We start from the raw sequence: 25,818 nt of genomic DNA on the forward strand, positions 1-25,818 counted from the left end.
TGGCCACAACCGTCGCGTACTGTACAGTGGGAACAAGATCAAATGTCGCCTCAGACCCCATCTGCCCGGTGTGCTACTATCACACTTCATTCTCTGTAGTCTTTCACACACACACACACACACACGGATCCCTTCTAGTTTAAAGAATGCGGTCCATCCTGCAGGTGCTTGTTGTGTTGCATAGCACGCACCTGTCCTGCTTTCCCTGTGAGCGAGTCGTGTGTGTGTGTGCGCGGCGTGGGTGTATGTATGTGTGTGTTTATAATGAATGCACCCAGGACTTATCCGAGAGGCAGGCAGGAGCTGAGGTCAACGACCTCGTCCTTATATTGTAATCACCGCACTCAGATAATTGGTTCTATTAAAGTCTCTTGATATGTTAATGTCTGACATGCTCATCTGCATGATTGCCCCCTTTTACACATGAGAGTGTGTGCTGCCGGTGTGTATGGGAGAAAGCGTGAGGTGGGAAATGGAAAACAGGCGAGATGCTGAGCGTCGGCCTCTTGCACTCGCAGGTTTTGCCCAATGAATTCTGAGGGTTTAATGAACACTGTAGGCCCGTCCCCTGTGAGGAGTGAATTATGAATTTTAAACACACTTAACTTGCTCTTCTTTAGCCTCCAATTTCTCCATCAGAGTCAGTTGTGTTTGACAAAAGAAAAACAACAATCTTTGTCTGATTACAGTTCTTGATGAGCTCCAGGCTACACACTTGCGACCACATTTTTTCGAGAGCGATCGGCACTGTTGGGATTATCCTCAGCATCGAAATTCCTCAACTTACTTTCACCAAAGTCGGGGCAGACTTGTACCGGTGTGGCACGTAGAGAAGGTCTCATGTCAACATTCTTATCTTTGCATCTATGGAAACTCCACTGATGTTATCAGAAGAGGAAGTAGTACACCAGGTGTTGACTCATTGCCTAGACTGAGACAACACAAGCCACATCGCCAAAATGATGACATGTCAAATGTTTCGAAACAAGACTAGTTTTGCCTTCTATGGCTGTCATCACTCATCCCAGACACGCTGAATGGTCAGGGGGGTAGCTTGTGTCACCATGTGTGGATTCAGTTCCTTTGCTAAACTAAAGAAGTGGGATTGCTATTAACTGTGTGTTATTTTCATGCTTACAGACGACGAGGAGGCACTCAACTCTATCATGAAGGACCTGGCCGCATTGGGTCGCTGCTACACCCAGCACAACAGCCACAAGCCCAAGAACAGAACCTTACTCTACAAACAGGTACACATCGCAAATTGCACATCTTTCTCCTGAGTGCCAATATCAACCTCTGACCACCTGCTGTGGGCTTTAATGGTGGCTGTAAAAAGATTTGTAGTGCAGCTAAGGTCAAATCATGTCAGTGAAATTGGATTTTAATGACGGTTTGGATACTAATGAACCGCTCCAGGAGTGGAGTCTTTGAAGCATGTAAGGAACTTTTTTGAGCTGTATTTTGATTGGGGAAAGCTGAATATAGATTATGCCGGTGAGTCATTTTTTTTCCATATCCACCTATAACGTGTAATGCCAATAAAGCCTAACTCTATAGTATAGATTATGTTGCATGAGTAGACTCACTTTAGAACCTGCTGTAAAACCTTTTTATACCTTTTTTAAGATTTGGCAACACAAATACAATGCAGTGCCAGTAAAACCTAACCCTAACCTAAGGACATGAATTAAGTCTGATCACAGCTGCTATTATTCATGACAGAGTATAAACTCTAAACTTCTGACAGCCACCTCTCATGCCTGCAGGGGGTGTGTAGATTTCTGGTTTGAATATCACATTAAAGCTGTCACACTTTCTGCTCAATTACAGTTTATTAACCATAAACACACACATGCACACACACACACACACACACACACAGCATTTCCAGCTTTAACCTTTACTGTCAGTCTGGGTTTACACGCAGCAAACTACCAGCACCACTTATTCTTTTTTGATTTTTTGCCGGACTGACAGCTGCTGGCTGCCAAAGTCAGGTGAAGGTTGTCGCTGTGACTGAAAGGAGCTTATTCTCAGTCTAGCCGCTAACGCAGCGTGCAGACGTCAACGCGAAAGTGAGCCGCAGTCACAAAACATTCTAAACTTGAGGAAGCAGGTTTGACAGCTTGCATGTGCGTCGCTGTTTGCTGCAGGTGCTCACCAACAACGCAAATTAGAGCGTTGGAACAAAACTAAATGTGCTATTTAGAAAAGTGGCACATAGAGAAGTTTATGATAAGGGTTATAGCCTGTCGCCTGTTTATAGCCACAGTAGATCACTTTAGAAGTCACTTTAAACAATAAATGGTCACATTTCAGCCAGCTCATTTTGTACGCTGAAAAAACCTTCACTGCCCGCAAGGATTTAATTTCTCTCAATCACCTTGTGCCTCTTTCTGAAGCCGTTCCCTCGTTCCCTCTGTGGAATGATAATTGGCGAATTCTCTTGAAGCACCAATGTTTATGATGAGACATAAACAAACAGCGAGCGGTGGAGAGTTTCCGCTCCGGGTCGGTGTAAACCCCTTCTTTTTCAGCCAATCACTGGCACTGATAATGATGTCAGTGTTCGTTTATCACCATGACCTCATGCAGACTAGCAGGCTCCTCCAGATTCCTGCTTTTTTTTTCCTTTTTTTTTATAAATAGCTTGTGTCATGCCATCTTTTTGACTCGTGCTAAAGAATAATGTTGTCTTTGTATTGGGGCACAAACGAATGCAGTGTCATTATAATGCTTTTTGTCATTTAAAGGGGCACTATGTAGTTTTGGAGAAGAAATTCAAAGTCAGAATTGTAATATTTACAATATTAACGAGGTAATAAATATATTTTTTTACTATAACTGAATAAACAAGCTGTTCTCAGAGGAAGTTAAGGTCCCCAGAACACTGTTTGAAGCTGGAAAGGTGGCAGGGTCCGCCAAATCTTTTTTGTTTGTTCAGTTTATTCAGGCATAAAAAATCCTTTCCCTTCTGATTAACATTTCTTCCCCAAACTATATAATGCCTCTTTGAATTCCTTGTCCTGCTTATCACTTTAATTTATTCTGCAGCTTCGAATCCCACGTACAGCCATGAATCATTTTAACTTTCCACTTCCATAACTCCCCTCTGTTGTTATTTTTCCTCTCAACAGGATTTAAGAGTCAAGCTGGAGCATGAGAGAGAAAAACGGTATGTTGGAACCTCCGTATTGTTTTTTCTACTCCTCTGTCCAAGCCTTAACTCTTCGCCGCTGATCTTTTTTGTTATGCTTTGCCATGCCTGGGATTTTGTGTCGAGGGGAAATCACAGTTACATGCCAGAGTAGCATAAAGAGAGGGGAAAAAATTCCTGCTTTGACATTTAGCCGCGGCCTTGTGTTTCAGACTCGGACGGGGCCCGCTCGAGAGAGAGAGAAAAACACAGGGAAAGGGCCCCGAGAGAGGTAGTGAGCAGAAAGACAAGAGTGCCAAGAGTGTCAGTTCAGTGTCCAGTCTTCCAGGCACACCCCAAATTAATACTTCATCTTCTGTGCTTCTTGTGCGTTTCCCTCCGTCCTCGACATCCTTTCACCCTGCAGCCATCTGTCCTCCCTCACACCGCCAGCCTCCCCCAAGAGGCAAAGCATGGTTTCACTCATTCTGTCTGGAGACAAGCAGTTTTTCCACCCAGGTGACTTACAGTAAAGTTTACGGCGTCTGAGAGTTTTGAAAGCAAAGGCGCCCTCCTTATAAATAACAGAGCTTTGAACGGGGAAAGGCTTTATTTGGAGCTTCATTCAAGGCTACGCAGCTCCATCATTCCATGTATGGATGCTGTGCGAGTCTCAGGTCCTCGTCACAGCATTGTATCCTGGGGTTACGTCCAAGTTTGCAGACATAGGTTGTCCCTATAAAACCTTTATTCAACAACCCGCGGAGTCGGAAGTTGTCCAAAACACTCCTCAAGGGGGGGAAATGACAAACACAGAGTGTACTGTTACAGTGGAAAAAAAACATCACACTGAGACTGACCAGAACCTCCCAGAATAATCGCTTTGATTCATCAGAATATAGACCAGCGGAGCAGACGCTGGTTGAGCAAGGCTTTGATTAGGAAAAGCCACAGGCTCAGAGGAGTGAGAACGCGAAGGGAAAGCGGCACGCTCCTCCAGAAGAGTACAGCTTCACGTTGGGCTCCTCTCGCTTTTTCACAGCTCTAATTGGCTGCTGCTGAGGAAGAGACGAGTTTTTCCTGTCCCTGTCTCTTTGCGTCTCTGCCTCCCTCTGTTTCTCCGTCTCGCAGTCTCTTTCTCACGAGCTCCCCCCTCACGTCGCGCCGCTCTCCCGGAACAACAGCTCTGGAAGACACCAATCACTGATTTCAAAAGGCCGCCTCTCTTTCATGCTTTTTTTTTTAATTCACACTTTTTCTTTTTGTCGTGTTGTTATTTAGCTATTTCTGTGTCACGCTTCTCCGAGCTCCGACCGTGTTCTGTTCGGATCCTGTGTTGGAAATCAGTAGGATATCCTGGGTTTGTTGCCTCAAGGAGTGAAATAATAATCCCACATTGTGGCATTAGCATGACTAACAAACTTATTTATTTAACGCCGCTCTAATCAACATTGTAAAATTAACAATGGGTCACGTTTTTAGTCTGTGTTTATGTTAAAAGGGCTTGCTCATAGTGACAGACCCACGAAGACTTGTCACTGGCCTTCACAGCTCTACGGAGGGTTTTAGCATCTTTCAGCTCACTTTGGTTCCCTGCGCCGCAACTTTACCGTTTTGTTTCACCCTCATTGATAACTTTACATTACTTACCGGCAAGCAGCTGTTTTCAGCAAATAAAACATTTTAAAAATCCACTGTACGCCACCTTCTCAGCACCCAATAAAGTTAGCATTTGGACAGATAGCATAGTGGTGCATTTAGCAGCTAAACGAAGTGGTGGAGAACAAAAACGGAGCTAAAAGGAGAGTAAATACTGAGCTTACATTCGTCTGACAGAGAGAAACATGAATCCAAACAAATGCTAATGTTGCATTGTATTTCCCTGATGTCTAAATAGGCAACTGTTTAGCTAGCAAAAGGTGCAATATGTGAGATGTTTAAAATGATCAAATGAACTTTAATAATACTTTTTTGACATCTATATAATCTTGCAGTGATTTAATGCTAATGCTAACTAGCTAGCCCTGCTCCATCAGGGTCCAAAACTCATGAACTAGTGATGTAAACACCAACAGTCCCTGTTCTGAGCGCCCAGTCCAAACTGCTAACTGCAAGGCTAATCAAGCTAACTTGCTAATGGCAGTTACAAATGGCAGCAGTCAGAGATTACTCCAGTGTGCTGACCCCTTTTAGTTTGGAGCTTGAAGTCGACTGGTGGCCGGTTCTTACAAAGTGCACCTTTAAGTTAGCCTTATCATATTACATGTGATGTTGTGTTTACAGACCTAAAGTGGCCAAAAATGTAGCTAATGCAGGTTTAATATTTATATTCCTGACGACAAAAACATAACATTGACCGAAGCAGCATGGCAGAGCATTTATTTTTAAAGCTGATTAGCAACTTCCAGTTTTTAGTCGGGCCCCCATGCAATTACTCAGAGAAAACGGGTACAGAAAACAAACTCCAGCAGTCAAAGAACAAAAAGCTATGAAAAACCTAATGAAAAACAACTGAGCCATATTTCTTAGCCCGTGTAAAAAAAGGGTACACCTTTAGTTACTGAGCAGGAACCCCTTGAACCTGATTACTGTATGACGACACTCCAGAGTTTTTGAAAAATTTCCTTTGGAACTGCAACGATTAATTGATTAATTGTCAATTATTGAATAAGCTCCTAACTTTTATTGCTCCTTATTGATCAGTTGAGTCATTTTTTAGATAAATGAGTCAAAAATCTCTAATTCAGCTTCTTAAAAGTGAATATTTTGTGTTTTCTGTAGACTTAATATTTTTGAGTTTTGGACAAAATTACACATTTGAGGACGTCATCTTTGGCTTATCAACATTTTCTTATGTTTTATAGCCCAAACAACTTATTGATTAATCAACAGTGAAGATAATCTTTAGTTCAATTCCTACTTCCCGTTGAAAACACAAAAAAACTGTACAGTTACAATCCAAGTTGAGCACCGGGGGTGAATTACATGTTACATCTGAGCAGCGTCCATGGCACTTGTGGTCTAAGGAGTCCCTGAGTCAGGATAACCGTGTTGTCTGTCCACAATGGAATCTAATTGGACAGTCTCTCTTTTCATTGGCAAGCACCAAAGGTTTTGGGGCAGGAAATAGGAGCTGTGTCTCTCTTCCCCCTGGCTCTGCCTCAGGGTCTCCTGCCAGAGAGTGAAGGAACAGAGCCAGACCTTTATTTTTTTTTCTCCTCTCTGTGTATATGTGATTGTGTCCGTGAGAGAAAGGGAAAGAGAAAGAGAGAGTGTGCTGGGATGTGTGAAAGCATTCAGCAAATCTGTGTGTCCACATGCTCGCACAGAGGAAGGAAAGCCATATCTTTCGGAGCAGCATCCTCATACCCCCCGACTCCCCCTCCTCCCCCTCCTCCACATCCCTCCAGCTCTTTATCAGACACATCATCGACGAGTATAAACAGAGATGGGGAGCGTTTAGCTGTGCTGCTGCTCGCCTCTGATCTGCAAGCCTCCCTATTCCCAGAATCCTCTCCGCAAATGAGGGAACCAATGAGCAGTCATTAAGATAGGCAGAGCTTTGGCCTCTGATGAGGAAATGATGGGATGAAAACAAGTCCTTTTATCAGGATACTATAAAGAGATAGTGGGCTGCGGATTCTTCAAAAGCAGAGGCTGAGGGCAGAGAGAGGAGAAGAAATGCCAGAGAGAACGTCTTTCTCCTGCTTTTATTTTGTCAGGCTGTCTCCTCTATTTTCCCTCTCGCAGTCTGTAAATATCTCCGCAACGTTGTATCTTTCACTCTGTCACTCTTTAAAAGAGGAGGGAAACATCCTGCTGCTTTTGCTGCTGCTGCTCCAGATTCCCCCCCCCCCCCCCTTTCCTCTCAGGAAGTTTCCCATCTGCCTTTGTGCTGGCTTAGTGGAGAGGCCCAGTGGTGTTGAAACAGTGGCCGATGCACACACTGATTGGGAAGCACACTCATGCATGTAGGGTTTTACAAACACGCACGCATCCATATATACACTGACTGCAAACACCGGCTGATAAGCTCTGACTCAGGCAGACAGATAGAGCGTGCACACTCGGTCGTACACGTAGGCATACAGCAGATAAAACATTCATATACATCGAGGTGGGGTGGGGGTGGTGGGGGTTCCTCTGACACAGTCTGTTTTCATTGCATTGATTAATGCCCCTTTAGCATCAGCTCGCTCCTCTCCTTGACCCCGCTGACCTGCCTCTTTTTACTCTCACATGGTCATAAAATGGCGGAGAAAACGGTCATCCAGTCCACACACATGCATGAAAACTAGTAAGGCTGCTAAGAATAGGAAAGACTTGACTCCTTTGCAACTAAAGCTAAATTTCCCCTTCTGTACACCCTTCCAATTTTTTTCTTTTCTGCGGCATATTGTCTTGAAAAACCTGGCACGAACTTGTGAACTATGAGCAGGTATATATTCAGCGTCCGGGCCCTTGAGGCTAGACACAACACATTTCAGACACTATCTCAGACCTCTGACCCTGCTGTCGCTCTCTGCTTCCCAGGATCATCCCGTTCCAGAGGCCGCTGAAGATCAAGGAGCTGCTGCAGAAAGTGACAGAGGCCTTTGGCCAGCAGATGGACATGTTCTTCATGGAGAAAGAGGTACAAAGGGAAAATTCTGACATATTATTTCAAATCTGGTCTCTATATCTACACGTGTCAGTGTGTAAGTGATTCACACTTAGCAAAAGGTTTGGAATTGGTCCAGTAGGTCGCAGTTGCAATGGCTGCAGTGTAATCCTTTGAGGTAAGTGCGACTATCAAAGTTACGTCCACTTAAAATACTAAAGAAAGAAAATTGTAACAAGAAAATGAAGGAGAACTCGAGGGGAAGTCTCGCTCTGAAGTCTCTGAGTTAGAGGAAGAGGATGGTGGAAACGTGAGTCAGAGTCAGAGAAAGGAGTTTGGAGTTTACCTACAAGAACTGCCAGCAGGAATTTATATGCATAGTCTACAATATTGATTCTGAATGGAGATGAGGAAAAAACTGTACAAAAAAAACCTCATCACGTGAGATTTCCGAGGGAGCGAGACTTCTCCTTGAACGAAACTTGTGTTTGAGGTTACTATAAGGATTTTATTATTTAACAAAAAGGTCTATTTCTGTAGGAAATGTTTTTGTAAGGTTGCTAGACACTTAGAAAAACAACTTCGGCCTGTTGGTGACAAAATTGGAATTCCCCTTTAAGAACCTTGGCTGTTGGTATGTATCAGCTTGAGAATGTCACCAGAAGCAACTTTATCCGGTTTCCATTGCAGCATTTTCGTATTCTTTTTTTATAGTCCCCTTGAAAATCAACGCAGATATCAAGGCCTTATTAACATGGGAACATCTACAGTACGTCATGCGTGTACTGAGGCTTTTAGATGTGACCATTACGGAACAATGGTGAATGAAAGGTCATGTGCTGCATGTTTTCTTGTCCTTTCAGTTGCTGCTGCCCCTGAAGACCCAGGAGGACCTGGATCAGGCGGTGCTGACGTTGGGCTGCAGCACGGGGACCAACGGGCTGCTCAGGATACTGCTCAAGACCCCTAAGAACAACCATGTGAGTTCAGAACGAGGACTTGACGACGTGAGGCTTATCATTGGAATGACTTTAAAGGTGCAATGAGTACGAATTGGCCACCTGTTGAATTCATACTCCAAACAAAAACAGCTAACTGCTTCTTGCTGTGCAGGGACACACCAGGCTCAGAGCTGTGGGTATTTACAAAGCCTGTAAAGTAGATTTTGACTGTGACGGGTTTGAGCTTTAATATTGTCAACTAAAATTCTTAAGTATTGCACCTCTCAGAGATCTGTGATTGTAATGCATTCAGAGCAGCATTTCTATCATATCATGCTGTTGTGCAGAGATGTCTCAATGTCTTGATAGTAGCCATAGCAACCATGTTGTGAACAGCTGCAGGTTTGTCACTTGCTGACAGTAATTGGGAATTTATCTAAGTGAAGTCATTCTCTCTTTTTCAAACCACATGACCTTTAGACGAGAACTACTTGTCACTGATCTTGAAGGAACTCCCCCCCCCCCCCCCCCCGATATGATGATGTAACTGTCAATGATGTAATGCAGTCCACACTTCCTTTCCTGATCTTGCACTCCTCTTCCACTCACCCCACGTCTTGCTTCCTGTCCATTTTTTTTGTTCTCTTTGTAGTACCTACAAGTGAACAGCAGGGACAAACAGAGCGAGATGAGGTCATCGCGGTCACTGGGAGACCTGAAGGGCTCCCTGCTCAAGGGCTCGGAGAGGGTGCGCAAACATTCGACAGGTGAGCCGCAACGCAGGAAGTCACACAGAAAATGCAAAGTCACCGGCGAATCGGACCGGCGAGAAATGGCATCACGGCTCTATCAGGAGCTCTTAAGACCTAATTTCTCAGAGTGAGCAGCCAAATCCTGCCGCTGCCAGAGATTTCTGGTCCACCTGCTAAGGGGCCTCAGGGGTGGATTGTCAGTGTCAATTTACAACTCAGAGTGATGCCATAGTCATAGGAATGTTAATGGCGAGATGAGGGACGTGCTTTGTCTGAGGGGAAAAATGCAAATCGGAGGTGAGCGTGACAGCTGATGTCAGGTCGGAGGAAGGGCAAATCATAATGATAAACCTCATTATTATCATTTCAAGACCATTTATGCCACTGATATAATGACTAAATTGCTTAATAGTGCAAGTACAAAGAGCCAGGAACCTTTCATTCTTAATAGACATTGGAAATGGCATGTGATAAAAGAGTATTAAAATATCCTATATATACATACTGAAATTAAACCATACAACCTAAACAATAAGGCTCTGTTAGCAGAAAATGCACTTGCAAATAAATATTAAACATACGACAGAGGTATAGTCATTCATTCCTTAACAGGGTATATGCTGCTAATCCAGTTTGTGCCAGTTTTGGTTGGGTCATGTCCAAAGTCATCAAAACCTCGTAACCTCATAATTATCTAGGAAAGTCCTTCTTCTATTTAACATGCGTTAAGAGTTGTATCTATCTTCCCATCCAACTCAAGAAGCCAAAAAAGTCGAACTGTTCCTTTAAGACAGACAAAGGTCTTCTTCTTGTCACGTCACACTCTAGATAACATGGTGCAACACTCCGGTTCTGTTGTCCCTCTTGGCTTGTTTGCTAACACAGCGTGAAGGTTTATTTTGCTCTGTGAAATACTTTCCCGTCTCCCGTCTCCCGTCTCCCGTGTCTGATTCCTTTTCACTCCCCTTATATCAGGTCTATCCAGAAAGGTCAGCGTCAGAGTCATATCTCAACGCACAAACAGACCAGCACGCACCCGCATTTGCATTTTTTGCAGCAGAAGAGCTGGGGGGGGGGGGGGGGGGGGAGCGCTTTATGATCGTTGTCAGCGCCAATCTTTCTCACGTAGCGCCAATAACATCAGCCCTGTCACCATCCCGAGTCATATAAAGTGTATAGAATTACCCGTGCTCTCTAGATTCCCCATGTTGGCCACGAGTCAGAGCGGCTGAGGGATGGGAGTGGAGGGAGTGGTGGCAGATGAGAGGTGACAGGAGAGCGGTCACAGTGGATGGTTGAGTGAAGATGTGATGAGAGCCCGGATACCTCGATGACGTATAGCAGCGGGGGGGAGGGGGGAGAGGAGAGGATGGAGACTGAGGCAAAGAGGCAGAAAGAAACTAAACTGTGGAGAAAAAGGGGAGTTGTGATTTCAGTTTTCAGTCGGTTTATTTCCTTAAACATCTCGGCGCCTCTCGGCAGCTCTTTCAGTATTCCTGTCAGCTCAGCCGGCGACAGTTCCAGTAGGTCTTCTCACCGTGTCAAGGACGAGCGCTCAGTCTCTGCTGCAGCTCATCCAGGGGAGCGTTTGTCACAGTAATTGAGGTTAGAGGTGGCGGCAATGTGGTTTAGTAAATCATTTCTCGTAGTCGTGGCACTGTTGAACTTGTACCCATGAATAACGCCATGATGCCGTTTTCTCCCCTCTGCCCCCTCGCTTTCATCGCTTCATCATCCCTCCTGCCTTTCCTTCTCCTTGTCACCGCTTAATTTCTCCTCTTATTATCTGATTTTTTTACACTTCTCCTCATTCTTTGCTCCTAATTCTTCCATCCGTCCTTCTCTTCCTCCTCGCTCCACCCCTTTTGATCTTGTGCACAGGTTCCCTGCACACCGGTCGGACGTCCCCGCCTCCTGGCAGCGTCCCCGAGGAGCAGCAGCAGATCGCCCGCCAGGGCTCCTACACCAGCATCCACAGTGAGGGGGAGTTCATCCCCGAGACCCACGACCAGAATGTAAGTGCATGTCCAGACGGAGAAGATGGAGATGATTAAATAGTTCTTGGTTCTGGATTAAACAGTGCGGTGTGATAAACTGGAGATATGGAGGACTTAAACTGCCTAAATCATACAAATAAAGAAATCAAAGAAATGACTCATACATAGGTTTAAATCCAAAATGCACCAAATAACAATATTGGTAATTAATGTTGGCAGTATTTAATATATAAAATGTGACTTAATTCTGTGTTTATTTTTCTTTCGTTTTTCTTTTGTTTCGTTACTAGTTATGTTGGTTTCCTTCCCTCTTAATTCGTTCATTCTTAAAAGCATTTACATATTTGTTTATACAAGTATTCATTCCCTTCATTTATTTCCACAGACTCATTATTGCTGTATTTTCTTCTTCTCTTTTACACTTATTTATATATTTTGGTGTCATTATGCAGATGAGGGGCCTGTCATCTTTTTGGTTTATTGAGGCATTTAATTATTTTTGATTCACGTTTCTGTTTCGGTCCTCCATAGAAAATCTGGTTTATTGTTAATCTATGTCAAACTTTCATGTAATCAATGCTTTTACTTAATATACTGAATGGAAACACGATAAGCTAACCACAGCGGACGGCTATATAAACATGCTATAACTTTATAAGTCCTTCCTAATGCACAGTAACGACTTCATAACCTTCAATAACATCAACTTCTGTCGATTACTCATGCCCCCGCCACATTCTTATGTTGCTCTGCGACGACACTCTACCTCCACTGCTTTATAGTCTCTCCCACATGATTGCTTGCCCTCTGACCCTCCATTCCCCTGTGTTATTATACCTGTCAGATGCTGGATCCCTTCGGGAGCGCAGACAACTCGCTGTCGAGCAGCTGTCAATCAATAGATCAAGCACTGGACAGGTGAGTCATGATGCAGCGTGTGACCTGTGACCCCTCGTCTGTGTGGATTTATGTTCATGATGTTGCAGACCAGCGTTTCTAACAGAGATACGAGAGGTGGTTTGTATCAGGGGGTTCACGAAATGTTAACACGGAGTAAAGTTCGTAAAACGGTGTTGAGAGCCAGCAGAGCTCCCTGACCCTGCCGGAGCCGCCTCCGTGGAAGAAAAACTAAGAGGAACCGGGTCACTTTGCTGTTGTCATGGCGACAAAAACTCTTATCTGGACGCCTGCATTCCTGCGTTATCATGACAGAGAGGGAGAGCAACAAGAGAGCCCGAGTGGGAGATGTAGACTAGTGTAAAGCAAGAACATGCTGGATGAGAGGAAAATCTGAGCCAGAAAATGAAAAGTGGTGAAAGACTGAGAGTGAAGTGGAGGAGAGAGAGAGAGAGAGACAGAGAGAGAGAGAGAGAGAGAAGAGAGTGAAGGCTGACTGTGAATCAAAGGGGAAAGAAAAGTGAGCAAGAGGGAGAGCGAGCGAGCGAGCGTAGGACGGAAACAGCTCTACCTGCACGAGGCTTATCTGGGTTCCAGGCTGCAGAACAATGGCAGGAAACGAGTGCATGGAACTTTTCCCTGCGAGCGGGCATGCGTGCCCCTTATCCAGGGGTCTCGTGGCCCCGCGCCGCCCTGCGGTCAGCAGAGACGTCACTCTCTGCAGGGTCGTCGGGGCTGGTTAACGACGGGCCAGGGGAGGGTAGGGGGGTGTAGATCAACACTTCTAACGATAAAAAGCTCAGCACAAACTTCCCCTCTCGCTTTCTTATTGTTAAAGCAGAGAACATGCATGCTTATCTTTTTTCCTAATTCAGCGCATTGTAGTTTAAAATCAATTGTGGCTCAAAGTAGTTTGAGCGCAGAAGTCATTTTGAGGCATTTTGCGCCGCGTTCCAGTCGGGGGCTGTTTCAGACCAGCAGCTGTAGAGCAGAGCAGACTCTGTTTGAAGATAAGGGGAAATTACTGACTGAAATAGCAAAACCTTTTTTCAACTGTTCCCCCCTCCTGTTCTCTTGTCATTTCAGTCCTCCTTTCTCACAGAACAACCGTGACAATAATTACCTGAACCTCAACTATGAATACAAAGGTAAGGAGAGGAGAAAATGGCTTCTTTGCTCTCAGCTCAAACGCTACAGAAAGATAAGGAGGGGTGCTCGCTGTTAGAAAGTTTTTGGGTTTCTGTGGCACACAAGAACAAAAAGAGCTGAAGCACCGTTCGTGCAGCTCCTGATTACCTAAAATGTCTCCCCCCTTGAAAACACCCTCTCGAGACTACTAATGAGGAGGGGGCTGATGTTATTTGATGGTTTTATGTGGAGTAAATACTTAAAATGAGGAACGGCTTATTGGGAAGATATTTAATATCTCGGTTGTATTTCTTGTGTCTCAGGAGGAGATGAAGAGCGTGATAGCGTCGTAACTCTTCCTGCTTTATCTTCCACAAGCTCTCCTCCGTCCATCGCCTCTTCTCCTCGTCTGCCTTTTTTTTTTTTTTGCTAGACATCGCTGCCTTCCTGTCTTTTCATGATCACTTCCCCTCAATGTCCCCTCGCCCCTCGGCGGCCTCCCCCCCCCCCCCCCCCCCCCCCCCCCCCCCTCGTCTGGTCCTCGTCCCTCGGCTCCCTGTCTGTCCCCTCTTCCTTCAGAACTCAGATCAAATAGGAGCAGGATGACAGATAACGCCTCACTAATCCTCATGAACAGAAGAGCCGCGGCAGCTCTCCCAATCTGGTCATTTTCTCTTTCTCCAGCACCACCACCCCCTGTGCTGTAAATTAAGAAAAAGGGGGGGGGGGAGTGCTGTGTACACAGACCGGGAGAGTGGGAGCTTCATATAGCTGCAGCAGCACTTGGAAGACTTGGGCACGCATTGCATGCACGTGCACGCCCCTTCCCCCCTTCCCCCCTCCCTCCCAGATGTGAGGCTGTGTGGCCCTTCCTGCTGAGGGCTACAGTATTTGTTTACCATTCCCTGTGAGTAGATTTTTCCTCTACATCCCGCGCTGCCAAACACAAAAAATAACTCCCGTCTCCATGGGATACGGCCACAAAAACAGCGCGAGGGGAGGCAGTCATCTGACAGAACAGCTGCTTTCAATTGCAAGTGGCTCCGCTGCTCTCCCTTCAGCGCAAGTGTGTGTGTGTGTGTGAGAAAGAGAGAGAGTGTCAGCGCTCGCCTGCGTCAGCACTGCTCCCCACCTGCCTTTAGTTACTGCTCCGTTGGGTTCAGCACTAAGGCTAAGCTAGCACACATGAGCTGTTTTCAGTTTCTCTCTTAGCTGCAGCGAGGCGACATCGCGGCTCTGTTCGGCGTGAAGCAAAAAAAAAATAAAAAGGCTTTGATTTGACACGCTGATACAGGCAACAGCAGTGTCTGTCAGATGTGATCTGTTGAAATGTTAAAGGGGCACTGTGTAGTTTCAGGGAAGACGAGAGAGATCGTCATTGACTGATTGTTTTTGTATGCCTGAACAAACTGAATAAACAAACTCTCTTCATTCTCATGACTCAATAAACAAACTTACCTGAAATGAAAACACAAGTTCATACTGTTTTACTTTGTTTATATGTGGCGGACCCTGCCACCTTTCTAGCTTCAAACAGTGTTCTGGAGACCTTATTTTCCTCTGAGAACAGCTTGTTTAGTCAGTTATGGGAAAAGTTTATGTTGTAAATATTCAAATTCTGAGTTTGAATTCCTTCTCCAGAACTACATGGTGCCCCTTTAAAGTGCCATCATCTTTATTAGGCTCTAATATGTGTTTCTGACCAGAACCGTGCACTTCAGTCAGTGGTCAGTTGTGGTAGTTGTTGAGGCTTCACCGACTTCCTAACTGACGGCTCTGCCTCACTGCTCTCTCCTCAGGTCGCCACGGGAAAGGAGGGACTTTCCCTCGCCAGTTCCAGTTGCCCAATCGCAGCAAGGATTACGGAGACCGTAAGAAAAACCGGCTTTTCTAAAGCACTAACAACACCCACTGTTATTGCATGGATTAAATGTTTGCTATGTGCCCGAGACAAAAGACACATTCACACACCGACACCAGACATGGTCTCCTCTTCACGTTTCTGCCTCATTTCCAGACAAATAGATTTATTTCTAAATATTGTCGACGGCCTTCTGCATTTTTTCGCTCTCTGGTTGGATTTGGTACATGAAGTGCTGGCTTGCTCTTCCAGGCAGCTGCTAGTAATTGCTTACTCAGAGGCTAACCTTGGCTAGCAATGATTTACGTTTCCCTGCGGTGAACCCGAACTTGTATAAAAACACAGCGCCCTGCTTCCTGTCTGAGGGGAAGCGGGACGGAGTGGCGAGAGGCACTCTGCTCCGGCTGGCCCTAAAGTCTTGGCCGAGGGCTCGCTTTTTGCACAACACCTGTAAAGTAACTGTGTGAAAAATCATTCGCAGCATAAACAAACGATCTAGCGTCTTTTAATGTGCCCTATTTATGTTTTGTTTTTTTCAAAATGTGTGTTTTCAGGTCGCAGGACACTTCCGCGCAGCTTCATGCCGCAGGAGAACCTGTTTCAGCTGGTTCCCTCCAGTCGCACGCGCAGTTATAATGGAGACAGCACGCTGCAGTACAGCGACCTGCGCTCGCTGGGCCGCACCGCTGACAAGAGCTGCCAGCGCGGTACAGCCAAGTGTAAGTAGAGTCCTTAAATCTTGAAACTTCTCAAAATGACGGGACTGAGAAGTGCCAAAGGAGTGCTTCACCCCAAACATATAAACAGTCTTAACTAAACAGAATTCTTGGCTTTTGTTGTTGATTGGTGTTGTATCGGTCTGTTTCCTGTGGATAATGAGACAAATAAAGCCTCACTGATAACCCAGAAATTAATGAATTAAAGTTCAGATTTGTTTTTCTTCTGTTTGTCGAGAGGTCTGGTTTTCAAATCTCAGTACTTTGAACCGTAGAACACACAGACGTATGCACAAAAGTATTCACTGCGTATATCTGTTTTTGACATGAATCATGACTTTTTGCTTAAACTTTCATTAGATAATAAAAATGTTAGTATTATATTAAGTTCTTGGACAGACGCTTTGTTTTTAGATTCAACTGTGGGATCACTTTGAAAATAAAGCAGCATGCAGAGAAGTCGGGCACAAAAAAAATCAGCCAATGAAGATCTTTGTCTTCTGATTAGAATTTCTTCCCCAAAACTACGTAGTGCACCTTTTTAATTTTCAAAAAAACACATTATTTTTCTCCTACCATCTGTTACTGCTGGACCTCTATTCATTACAAACATACGGAAGCCATGACAGATTGTTTAAAGGCACAGTTCCTGAACGCGGGCTGCATGCATTTCCTCGTAGATTGATCGTTGTGATACTTTACAGTATTTATATAGCACGTAGACCGACCTGCTTTATAATCAAAAGACGTAAAAATCTCACTTTCTATAATATAGGACCTTTAATTGACACCCAGCTAGTGTCAATAGGTATCCTTGGTGCATCACAAAATAAAAATGACACATAGAAAGCAATGGAAGGAATATGTTAACAGTGTTTCTCAATTTTTCAAGCAGAAACAGTCAAATACTGAGAAATAACAAGAATTTTAAATGTCTTCTGCAATTAGGATATGAGGATATTTTCTAGTAAACGCTCTACGGCTGTCAAACATGTTTGAATCCTGGTAAGAGGCAATAGAACGAATGTACAGTGATACTGTAATTCCCCTCCATCATCCATGTCAGAGGCTCACATCTGTCCTCATTCAGTTGACGGTACACGTTGCCCAGAAATCGTCTTTGTCATGAGGCGAAATCTCAGCTCAGCAGTCTGTGGTCGACATGTCAGCCTCTGGTGTCCTCCTCCCCCACACACGACCACGCTGTCTAACCCGGCCACAAAGAAGCTTGTTAATACCAAAAACAAAGTCTCGGAGTCTGAGTCTGTGAAGATGAGAGTTGTTGAGATGCTCTCACTAGGTTTTCGACGACTTTCTGTCGACGGCTGAACGTGGTTTGACTCAGATATCAGCGGGTTTCCCCCGTCTGAGGGTCTGCGGTGGGAGCCATTTAAAAAAAAAAACCCTGCGGTGGGTTTTGACGTCTGGTCTCAGTGAAGTTAGTCTGTGAGTTGCAGTCGAGTTTTGCGGTGGATTTGGATGCATGCTTCAGTGTTAGTGTTAGTGCTCGTGCGCCAATCAGTATATCACAGTGGATGTGTCTGCCTCTGGGGGCTTAGTAACAGAATGAATTACTGGCGGGTTTTCATCATCTGGTGTTGTGTTTCTGCAGCGCCGCGGGCGCCAGTCAACTGGCGACAGGGAAAGCTCCTGGGGCGCGGGGCGTTTGGGGAGGTCTACCTCTGTTATGACGCCGACACAGGCCGCGAGCTGGCCGCCAAGCAGGTGCCCTTTGACCCAGACTGTCAGGAAACCAGCAAGGTGAGAGAGAAACAAAATAAGTCACTGGCAGCATGTATTTTAGGATTTTAGGATTCAAGATTACAGGCGCTTTGTATTTGAACGTGCTTTTTCTTTTTTTTTTTCTATAGGAGGTGAACGCTTTGGAGTGTGAGATTCAGCTGCTGAAGAATCTGCGTCACGAAAGGATTGTTCAGTACTACGGTTGCCTGCGGGACCTCGAACAGAAGAAACTCACCATTTTTGTCGAGTTCATGCCCGGGGTGCGTATTCTGCAGGGAATTTTAACTTCAGGACACACAGGACTTTTCAAAAAAAAAAACATGCAGACTAAAACTAAATATTTTTTTAATGTGTCGTGGTGTTCAGGATGTTTCTTGGCGACAGTGATCCTGGAGACACATAGCATTGTTGAGTCGCACTCCCAGGTCGTCAAATACCGACGCTCTGGGTTGGCGAGCCACCAAGCCAACTTGTCGACAAACAGCCGCTGACAAATCCTGCCAAATGTGCCTTTAATAAGTCACAAGTAGCACATCAGAGACGCCACAACCCCTAAAAGTCTGACTGAGACACAATAATGAATGTCTGAATGTCATATTCTGAGTCGTTTTGGCTGTAGCGATAGGTACGCAGACGTTTTAACATCAAATCAAACCCATACCGGCCACATCTGCTGGAAACCAATTTTGAAATGTCACCAGCTGTCAACAAAACATGTCCTCAGTGGTTGATGTCAGCAGAACTGCTCAGTTTATGAGATCATTTTCTCACTAAATGAGCGTCTTAATGAGCCGCTGTCGCCTGTGGACCCTGTCCCCGCGCCTGTTTTTAATATTTCCTGGGCCTTTTTTTTTTTTTTCCCTGAGTAGCATTGAGCGTCTTAGTCACATATTGTCTGGAACTTGGAAATGTTTATATTTCGCTGGAGTTCCTTGGCAGAGGCGAGGGAGGAGGTGACAAGAAGCCAAGTTTGTGTGTGTGTGACTGCTCGGCACCGCTGCGGCTGACCGATAACACTTAAAGTCGCCCACGGTGATGAGGGCGGGGAGGAGGCAAGTGTCCCTCTGAGAGCCGGAGAGCTGTTGAGGTGTCTCGTTGACAGCTCGAAGCGAAGAGGGAGAGTTTGTTTTAACTGGTCGAGCCCGAAACTGCGTCACAGGTGTTTCTGGATCAGGTCTATACTCCTGTGGTTTTTCCTCTTGAGGAACTGAAAACAGGAAATGAAAGGAAATGCAGGACATTGAAGGCGTTTGGACACAAAGTCCAGCACGTTTCTTTTAACACATGCATGTATAATGATACTGTGAAAATAAATAATTTTTTCAGCTGGAAATGTTGCAAGAATGCAGCCACATTTTCCTGCTTTCTTTTCCTTTTACCTTAATTTCTTTCATTCAATGATTTATTCACAAGTCCTTGTTATATCAGACACTGAACCATTTTATATATACTCCACACATCCTTCCAAAGCAGATCTACTTTAATTTTATTTCAGGAGACAACCCATGAGGTTTAGAAATGAAGTCAAACCAAAATGCCAAAGCAATGCTAAGTGCCAAAAACTGCAGTTCCTCAAATGACCACTTGAGGCCCATTGACTCGATATTATAATGCTAAACTTAGCAGCAGAACTAAACATGTTCACAGCCTGGGCCAATAAACTGTTTTGGCCTCCCTTTCATGACAACTGTACGTAAAATTATACAATTCCCTCGTTTGAATTATATTGAGGCTTTAGATCATGCATTATTAAGGGCTTTGAGTGACAGCTAACCTCGCTGAGTTTCACAGTAGCTCTTCAGAAACGTCAGCGAGGTGAATGTGATGTGGCCAGTGGGACCTTATTTCAGAAAGAAATTGCAATCAATGTATTAGTCAGTGGCAAAAGAGACAATTTGAACTGTGCAGGGAATGACACATATGTTTGACTGTCTCAAATATCATTTTCAAGTCAGGAAAGTTGCACTTTGTCCTAAAAAATAATGAACTATAATGAACAGCCATGTTTGTGCCACCGACACAAACATGGCTGTCACCTCAGCACAGACAAAGTACTAAATAAGGTCAAAATCACAAATCTTTGACTGCTGCGCTTATGTCAGGGGAGAGTTGGTCAGTTACGTGAGGTAGCTAATATGCACGACCGGCTTTACGATGTTTCAGTTATTGGCCTTGGTGAGTGTTAAATGAGGCAGCGTCACAATGTACCGTAGCTGCTGTTGGCTAGCTAGCTCAGTTAGCTGTGCAGCTAGCTATACAGAGGGTGGTCACACAGCTAGCACAGGAGCTTTGGACAGGCTGGAGTTAGTTGGTTAGCATGCTAACTTCAGTAGACATCACTGTAATACAATATGTAGACATCATCACATCAAAACTGTTGTTTCCTCACGTTCTGTTCGTATTTTTTGTACGCTTCAAACATATTGCACCTTTTAAAACTGTGTCAGTTCATATTCTGCAGCTGCGGCAATAATATTAGTTCACACTCCAGCCAATATGAAGATCATAAATACATTTCTCCACCTGTTCCTCTACGTCTCTCACTCACTTTCTCATTTCCATCTCCCCAGGGCTCAATAAAGGACCAGCTGAAAGCCTACGGCGCCCTGACAGAGAAGGTGACCCGGAGATACACCAGGCAGATCCTCCAAGGAGTCTCCTACCTGCACAGCAACATGATTGTACACAGAGACATCAAAGGTAGGAGAAACGGCGAGCTGCAAAGGTCAGGACGGGACTTTTAATTGGATTCATGTCCAGCGAACACTCGCACTCTTTGCGGTCCATCGTGCAGCAACTGTTGCAGACCGACATGACAGATCCATTCATTTTATTCTAGTTGACATTTCCTCCTTTGGTTATTCACCCGTCTACAGAAGGAGCCTGGAAAAAAAAATCGCTATTTTGAACTCCCCTGTGAGATATATTAGGCTCCACGCTTGGCGAAATCGGCCAGGCTAAAAATGTTCAACACCGGATGGAAAGGGCTTTTAGCTCGGCTGCCCGCAGCTTTGGGAGTCACTGCTCCGTCCAGTGGCGGCCAAGAAGAGGAAAATGTACCGTCTGCTGGGGGAAAAAAGATAGTAGGTCTCACAGGAGAGTGTGTGTGGGTGGGATTTTCCACTTAGAAAATGCTCTTTGTGTGTAATATACGGTGTGTGCTCATCCCGCCACACAAGAGCTCCTCTGTATGTAGAGAAAAGAGCTGTCGGCACACGAGGTTTTTTGGATGGAGCTTGGCATCACAGCTTGTAAAAGTTTCTGTGAATTTAAAGGAGTCGAATACATGGCGCTGATTTATTGGCGAGGTCTCACAACACACACATAAGGGCAGTGGAAACCAATTAAAGAAGTGAGAAGTTGAGAGTAAAGGTCGCCGTTTTTAGTCTCCTTTCTGGAAGGCCTCCATCCTCCAGTGGGTGTGGAGGGTGAGTGGCGAGTGGTGTACATTAGTCACTGATCAAACAAGAGGAGCGCCTGGAGGAAATGGGATAGACACGGCTACAAGTCGGAAAATTACCAAAGGAGCAGGAGGAGGAGGAAATAAGGGTGTTTGATCCACGTGGAGGAGATGGTTGATTCAGTGTTTCATTTAATGGTTTGTAGAGTAAAAGGTGTGCTTTGACGTTTCTATAAATATGTCTGCCAGTGTTCCATCGTCTCACCGGAAAAGTTTTCCCTCCCCCCTCCTCAGGTTGTTCGGTCAGTTTAAGTTCTGGCGTGCGCTCCTCGCAACAGCCGAGCGCATTAACCGCGCCGCCTCGCTATCAAAGTATATCCCTTCAAGGATGTTGACGAGTCCTCGGGAGACTCTTGAATAACTCTGAGCTCATTTTTTGTTTTCGTTCCACCAGGTGCGAACATCCTGCGAGACTCATCAGGGAACGTGAAGCTGGGAGACTTTGGAGCCAGCAAACGTATCCAGACCATCTGCATGTCTGGTACTGGAATCAAGTCCGTCACTGGCACCCCCTACTGGATGAGCCCGGAGGTCATAAACGGGGAGGGATACGGCCGCAAAGCTGATGTGTGGTAAGAAGAATAACATCAGATGGAACTGTAATGAGGCCCAAAGGGGATAAAGGACTGATGCAGCACATAAACAAAAATATTACAGGCACTTTCACAGTGAAAGCAATAAAGGTAGCTGAATAACTGGGCGGTAAAGCAACACAATGTTAACTGTCACCACGACAGCAGCAATGTTGACCTCACAAAGTTAACGGTGTTACTACGAAATAAAACCAGTTGAAGCTGTCACACACATACCAGCCTCCAGGACATGAATTGTGTTTTAAGTTTGGATTACAAAACAGAAATACTGACATGTAATGGAAAGGCTGGGGAGCATGCATACCTGTAATATATAATGCAATCCACAGCAATAGCCCTGCAGTAAATATTACATTTTGCCGCAGTCCGAAAGAAAAAAACTGTCACCCTTCAGGAAAAAGAGGAAGAAAAAGACCCAATTTAATTATTTTTTAGGGATTTATTTTGGCCTAAGACACGGCAGATTAGTTTAAACCCACTAAGGAGCATAAAATCCTTCAGTTCATCTGAAAACCTGAAGAATTCCCAAATTGCTTTCATGCTCAAGTTCTTTGACACAGGGCTCAGACAAACGTTCACTGGAAGCTCGGTGAGATTGGACCGTGTCAGAGAACATGAAAAACAGTATTTCAATTCTTACCTGACCTTGGGAACAGTGGAAAAGTAATCTTTATTTCAGGCTTAAAGCGGTGTTTGACCTCCTGCCACCAACTGCTCCACCATGTTGGATTATAACAGACCACTGCTGCTGTTGTTTAAACATAGTGGGTACAATATAGGACAGAGAATACATCTGAAATATAAAAATGATGGTGTCTCCCTGCATTCGAAGCACTGTGGCAGTCTAACAGCAAAATACATTTACAGAAAAAAGAACAGTACTTGTGTAAATGTACTTAATTTCATTCCATCACTGCTGATAGAAACATAAATACATATAAACATATCAACCCATTAATCTCCTGGTTCTTGCTGGTCCTCAGGAGTGTCGCCTGCACCGTCGTGGAAATGTTGACCCAGAAACCTCCGTGGGCCGAGTACGAGGCCATGGCAGCCATTTTTAAGATTGCCACCCAGCCTACGAAGCCCATGCTCCCCGACAGCGTGTCCGACGCGGGCAGGGACTTCCTGCGGCAGGTGTTCGTGGAGGAGAAGTGGCGGCCCACTGCGGACGGTCTTCTCAGCCACCCGTTCGTCCAGGGCAGCTTCTGAAGGCCGGCGGACCCCATCTCCCTTCCCCTGCCTGCGAGGCCTTCCACGGGCCCCGGCGCCCCCCCTCCTCTCCAGCCCGCCCCGTCCCCAGGGCCCAGCATCACTCCAACTTCCTGCCCTGTCATCTATCACCAGTCTCTGCCTTGTCAGGACCCTGCATATCCCAACAGCTAGCTCAACTGGGATTTCTCACGGAGAGGCCAGGCTGATGGCGTCAGACCTCCAGAGTCCTGCGAGGCGTCGCAGTGCTGTTCCCCCCCGGGATGGAACTGATGAGAAAGCACTTAGCGGTCTCACAAGCTACAGACTGCTGTCCTTTTAACAAGAGCAGGACAAGTGACCCAAGTTAGAGTGCTTTCTGGGTCTTTCTGTCATTTTACTGCCGCAGAACAGCGTCTCGGTGTGTCCGGACGCTACGTAATCATGACCGACTGGTGACGTTGACCAAATGTTGGCAGTACTGTAAGTCACTCATCGGCCTAAGTTAGCCGTGAGGGGAAATTAAGATGGTAGAAATATTTTTATACAACGTGCAAAGTCATCCTAGCAAATGAGTTTTTCTACTGTCACCTAGAAAAATGTAATGTATTATCATCAACGCCTTACAATAAGAATTTGTAAGTAAGAATGTCTTTTTTAAAAAAAACATCTTGTAGGGTTGCGTCACCCTACTTTCATAGCACTCAGAAGCCCATTTAGAAGGATTGTCAACATTGCACTTTTGATATCATGCATCGAAGCGTTTTTTCCAACATGCAGGTTATCAACTGAGGAGATATTTTTCTATTCGAAGCATCTTTTTTATATAATTTCATACGGAGAATTGTGTTTTGTTTGTTTTTTCCGATGTAAAGGAAAAAAAAAAAAGAACCAAACTTTTTTGCATTAGTGTGCAATGTCGATAAAAGCAATACCAACACTACTGTTGGAGTCTGTGACATCCATTCCAGCGTCTCATGCAGCGAGCCTTGGGGTCCACAGGAAAAAAAAACAAAAAAAAAAACAGGTGGCCAAAGAATAAGTTGAACCTTTCAACGACGTAAGGCTGAAGTCAATGTGCAGTATTAGTCGTGTTGGATTGTTTGTGTCACCTCAGAGCCCTTATAGCCTTTTTTTCTATGTTATGGCAGCTTCGTGCGCGGTAGACGGCACAGACCAAAATCAGATGCATCGACGTTTCATTGTGTTATTATGAAAAGCATTATGAAATTAGGTTGAAGTCTCATCTTCATTTTTTGTTGTATGAATCTAGTCCCCTCTTGCCTTTACTTTGCTTCCCACACTACTAAACGAATGGGTCACTTAAAGGGAGATTCTGGTATTTATTGTTCAACCCGGGCTCCTGTATCTATAGGTTTTGGTGTGTGAATGATTCATACTTTGCTAAAAGTTAGATTCAGTCCGGTAGATCGCGTCAGCTGCAGTGTAACCCCTCAGGGCGACTGCAACCTTCAATTTACGTCCATTAAATAGGGTTCGTTTGACGTTTCTGGTCACAAAACCGATCTTGTTATTTAAAAAACAGGTCTGCCTCATCCGCCTCATTTTTCGTAATGCTGTCAGACACTTAGAATAACACCCTCAGCATTACAGTGGCATAAGAAGCATTTGTAGTGGACGTAACTTTGATGGTCTGAGCTGCCCCAAAGGATCACAACGCAGCTGAGACGATCCAAAACTTGTGTTACGTATGAATCATTTACACACCAACACTTGTAAATAAAGAGGCACAGGTTTGCAATGACTGGAATTCCAATTTAATGACCGCTTGACGGCGAATGTCATGAGAGAAAATATTACAAGTCGCCAAAAAAAGGGGGTCAAGGTGGAAAAAGACGGAGCTGAACGCTGAATTCTTTAAAGTGATGAGACGAAACCTAAACCGGGGAGATTGACGTTGAGGTTTAGTGGCTAGCTGTGATGCAGTGGGCGCTTAAGGAATGATCAAATCTTTTTTTTTGGTTTTGACCCTTGTCAGTGCCTTATCTGAATCTGCTTGTAAACACAAAATGTTCACTGCCAAAGCGGAAAAAGCTTCTTGATAAAGGTGAGCAGCCGTTCAGTAGAGAGCACACAACAGGATTTGCTGAAGTTCTTTTATACGGAGAGAAAAAAAAATAAAAGATTATGCTGTAAATACATATTGTTCTGCACTTTTTGTATGAAATTTCTTTTTCATTATATACAAATCTATTTGATGAAATAGCTACATTATACAGTAGACTGTACTGTGATTTTAGACAGCAGTGTGTATGATTGTCTCTGAGAGCTGGCAGGCAGCATGAAAAGGCTGGGAGGCTTTCGATTGGGACAGAGTCTGTTTTGTCTTAATGACAAAGCCTTGAAACATGAAATGTATCAAGTCGTTGATCTTTTGTACATTTAACTTAATAAATCCAAGGTCTAAGACTATTTTCCTGTGTGATTTTTATTGCGTTGTTGTGTCCACTTGTATAAGTCTTTATTCTTTGTAGCTTTTCTTGTACCACGTTATCTGATTTATGTTATAATTTGACAATTTGTTTTGATTTTCCCTTCACAAAAGACCATTCCTGTTCAATCTCTTCCCTTTTTTTAATGTAGTGTTTGGATTTCATACTTCATCTGTGCAGAGTTTCCACGTTCTCCCCTTCCTCCCACCGCCCAACGACGTGCAGGTGAAGAAAAACTGGTCACTCTACGTTGCCCCTTGGTGCGAATGTGATCAGACTAGAGGGTTACTCAATATAGATCTACAACGTACAACGTGTAATGCAGAGCCACAATTTGTTAATACAAT

At 44.7% G+C, this 25,818-nt stretch overlaps 1 protein-coding gene across 1 annotated transcript in view; it reads left to right on the forward strand.

Annotated features, from left to right (window-relative positions):
* Positions 1-25,451, forward strand: part of map3k22 (mitogen-activated protein kinase kinase kinase 22) — a 41,135-nt gene extending 15,684 nt beyond the window's left edge. The window contains exons 4-18 of the mRNA XM_030398252.1: positions 1,141-1,250; positions 3,141-3,178; positions 7,673-7,772; positions 8,603-8,719; positions 9,333-9,447; positions 11,314-11,447; positions 12,274-12,347; positions 13,413-13,474; positions 15,254-15,325; positions 15,870-16,034; positions 17,644-17,792; positions 17,903-18,034; positions 20,345-20,474; positions 21,629-21,806; positions 22,811-25,451. Coding sequence (XP_030254112.1) covers positions 1,141-1,250; positions 3,141-3,178; positions 7,673-7,772; positions 8,603-8,719; positions 9,333-9,447; positions 11,314-11,447; positions 12,274-12,347; positions 13,413-13,474; positions 15,254-15,325; positions 15,870-16,034; positions 17,644-17,792; positions 17,903-18,034; positions 20,345-20,474; positions 21,629-21,806; positions 22,811-23,039 — 1,805 coding nt within the window. The 3' untranslated portion in view covers positions 23,040-25,451. The remainder of the gene's footprint in view (positions 1-1,140; positions 1,251-3,140; positions 3,179-7,672; positions 7,773-8,602; positions 8,720-9,332; positions 9,448-11,313; positions 11,448-12,273; positions 12,348-13,412; positions 13,475-15,253; positions 15,326-15,869; positions 16,035-17,643; positions 17,793-17,902; positions 18,035-20,344; positions 20,475-21,628; positions 21,807-22,810) is intronic.
* The last annotated feature ends 367 nt before the right edge of the window (positions 25,452-25,818 follow it).

This window comes from Sparus aurata, chromosome 19, assembly GCF_900880675.1.
Source record: "Sparus aurata chromosome 19, fSpaAur1.1, whole genome shotgun sequence".
NCBI lineage: Eukaryota > Metazoa > Chordata > Actinopteri > Spariformes > Sparidae > Sparus > Sparus aurata.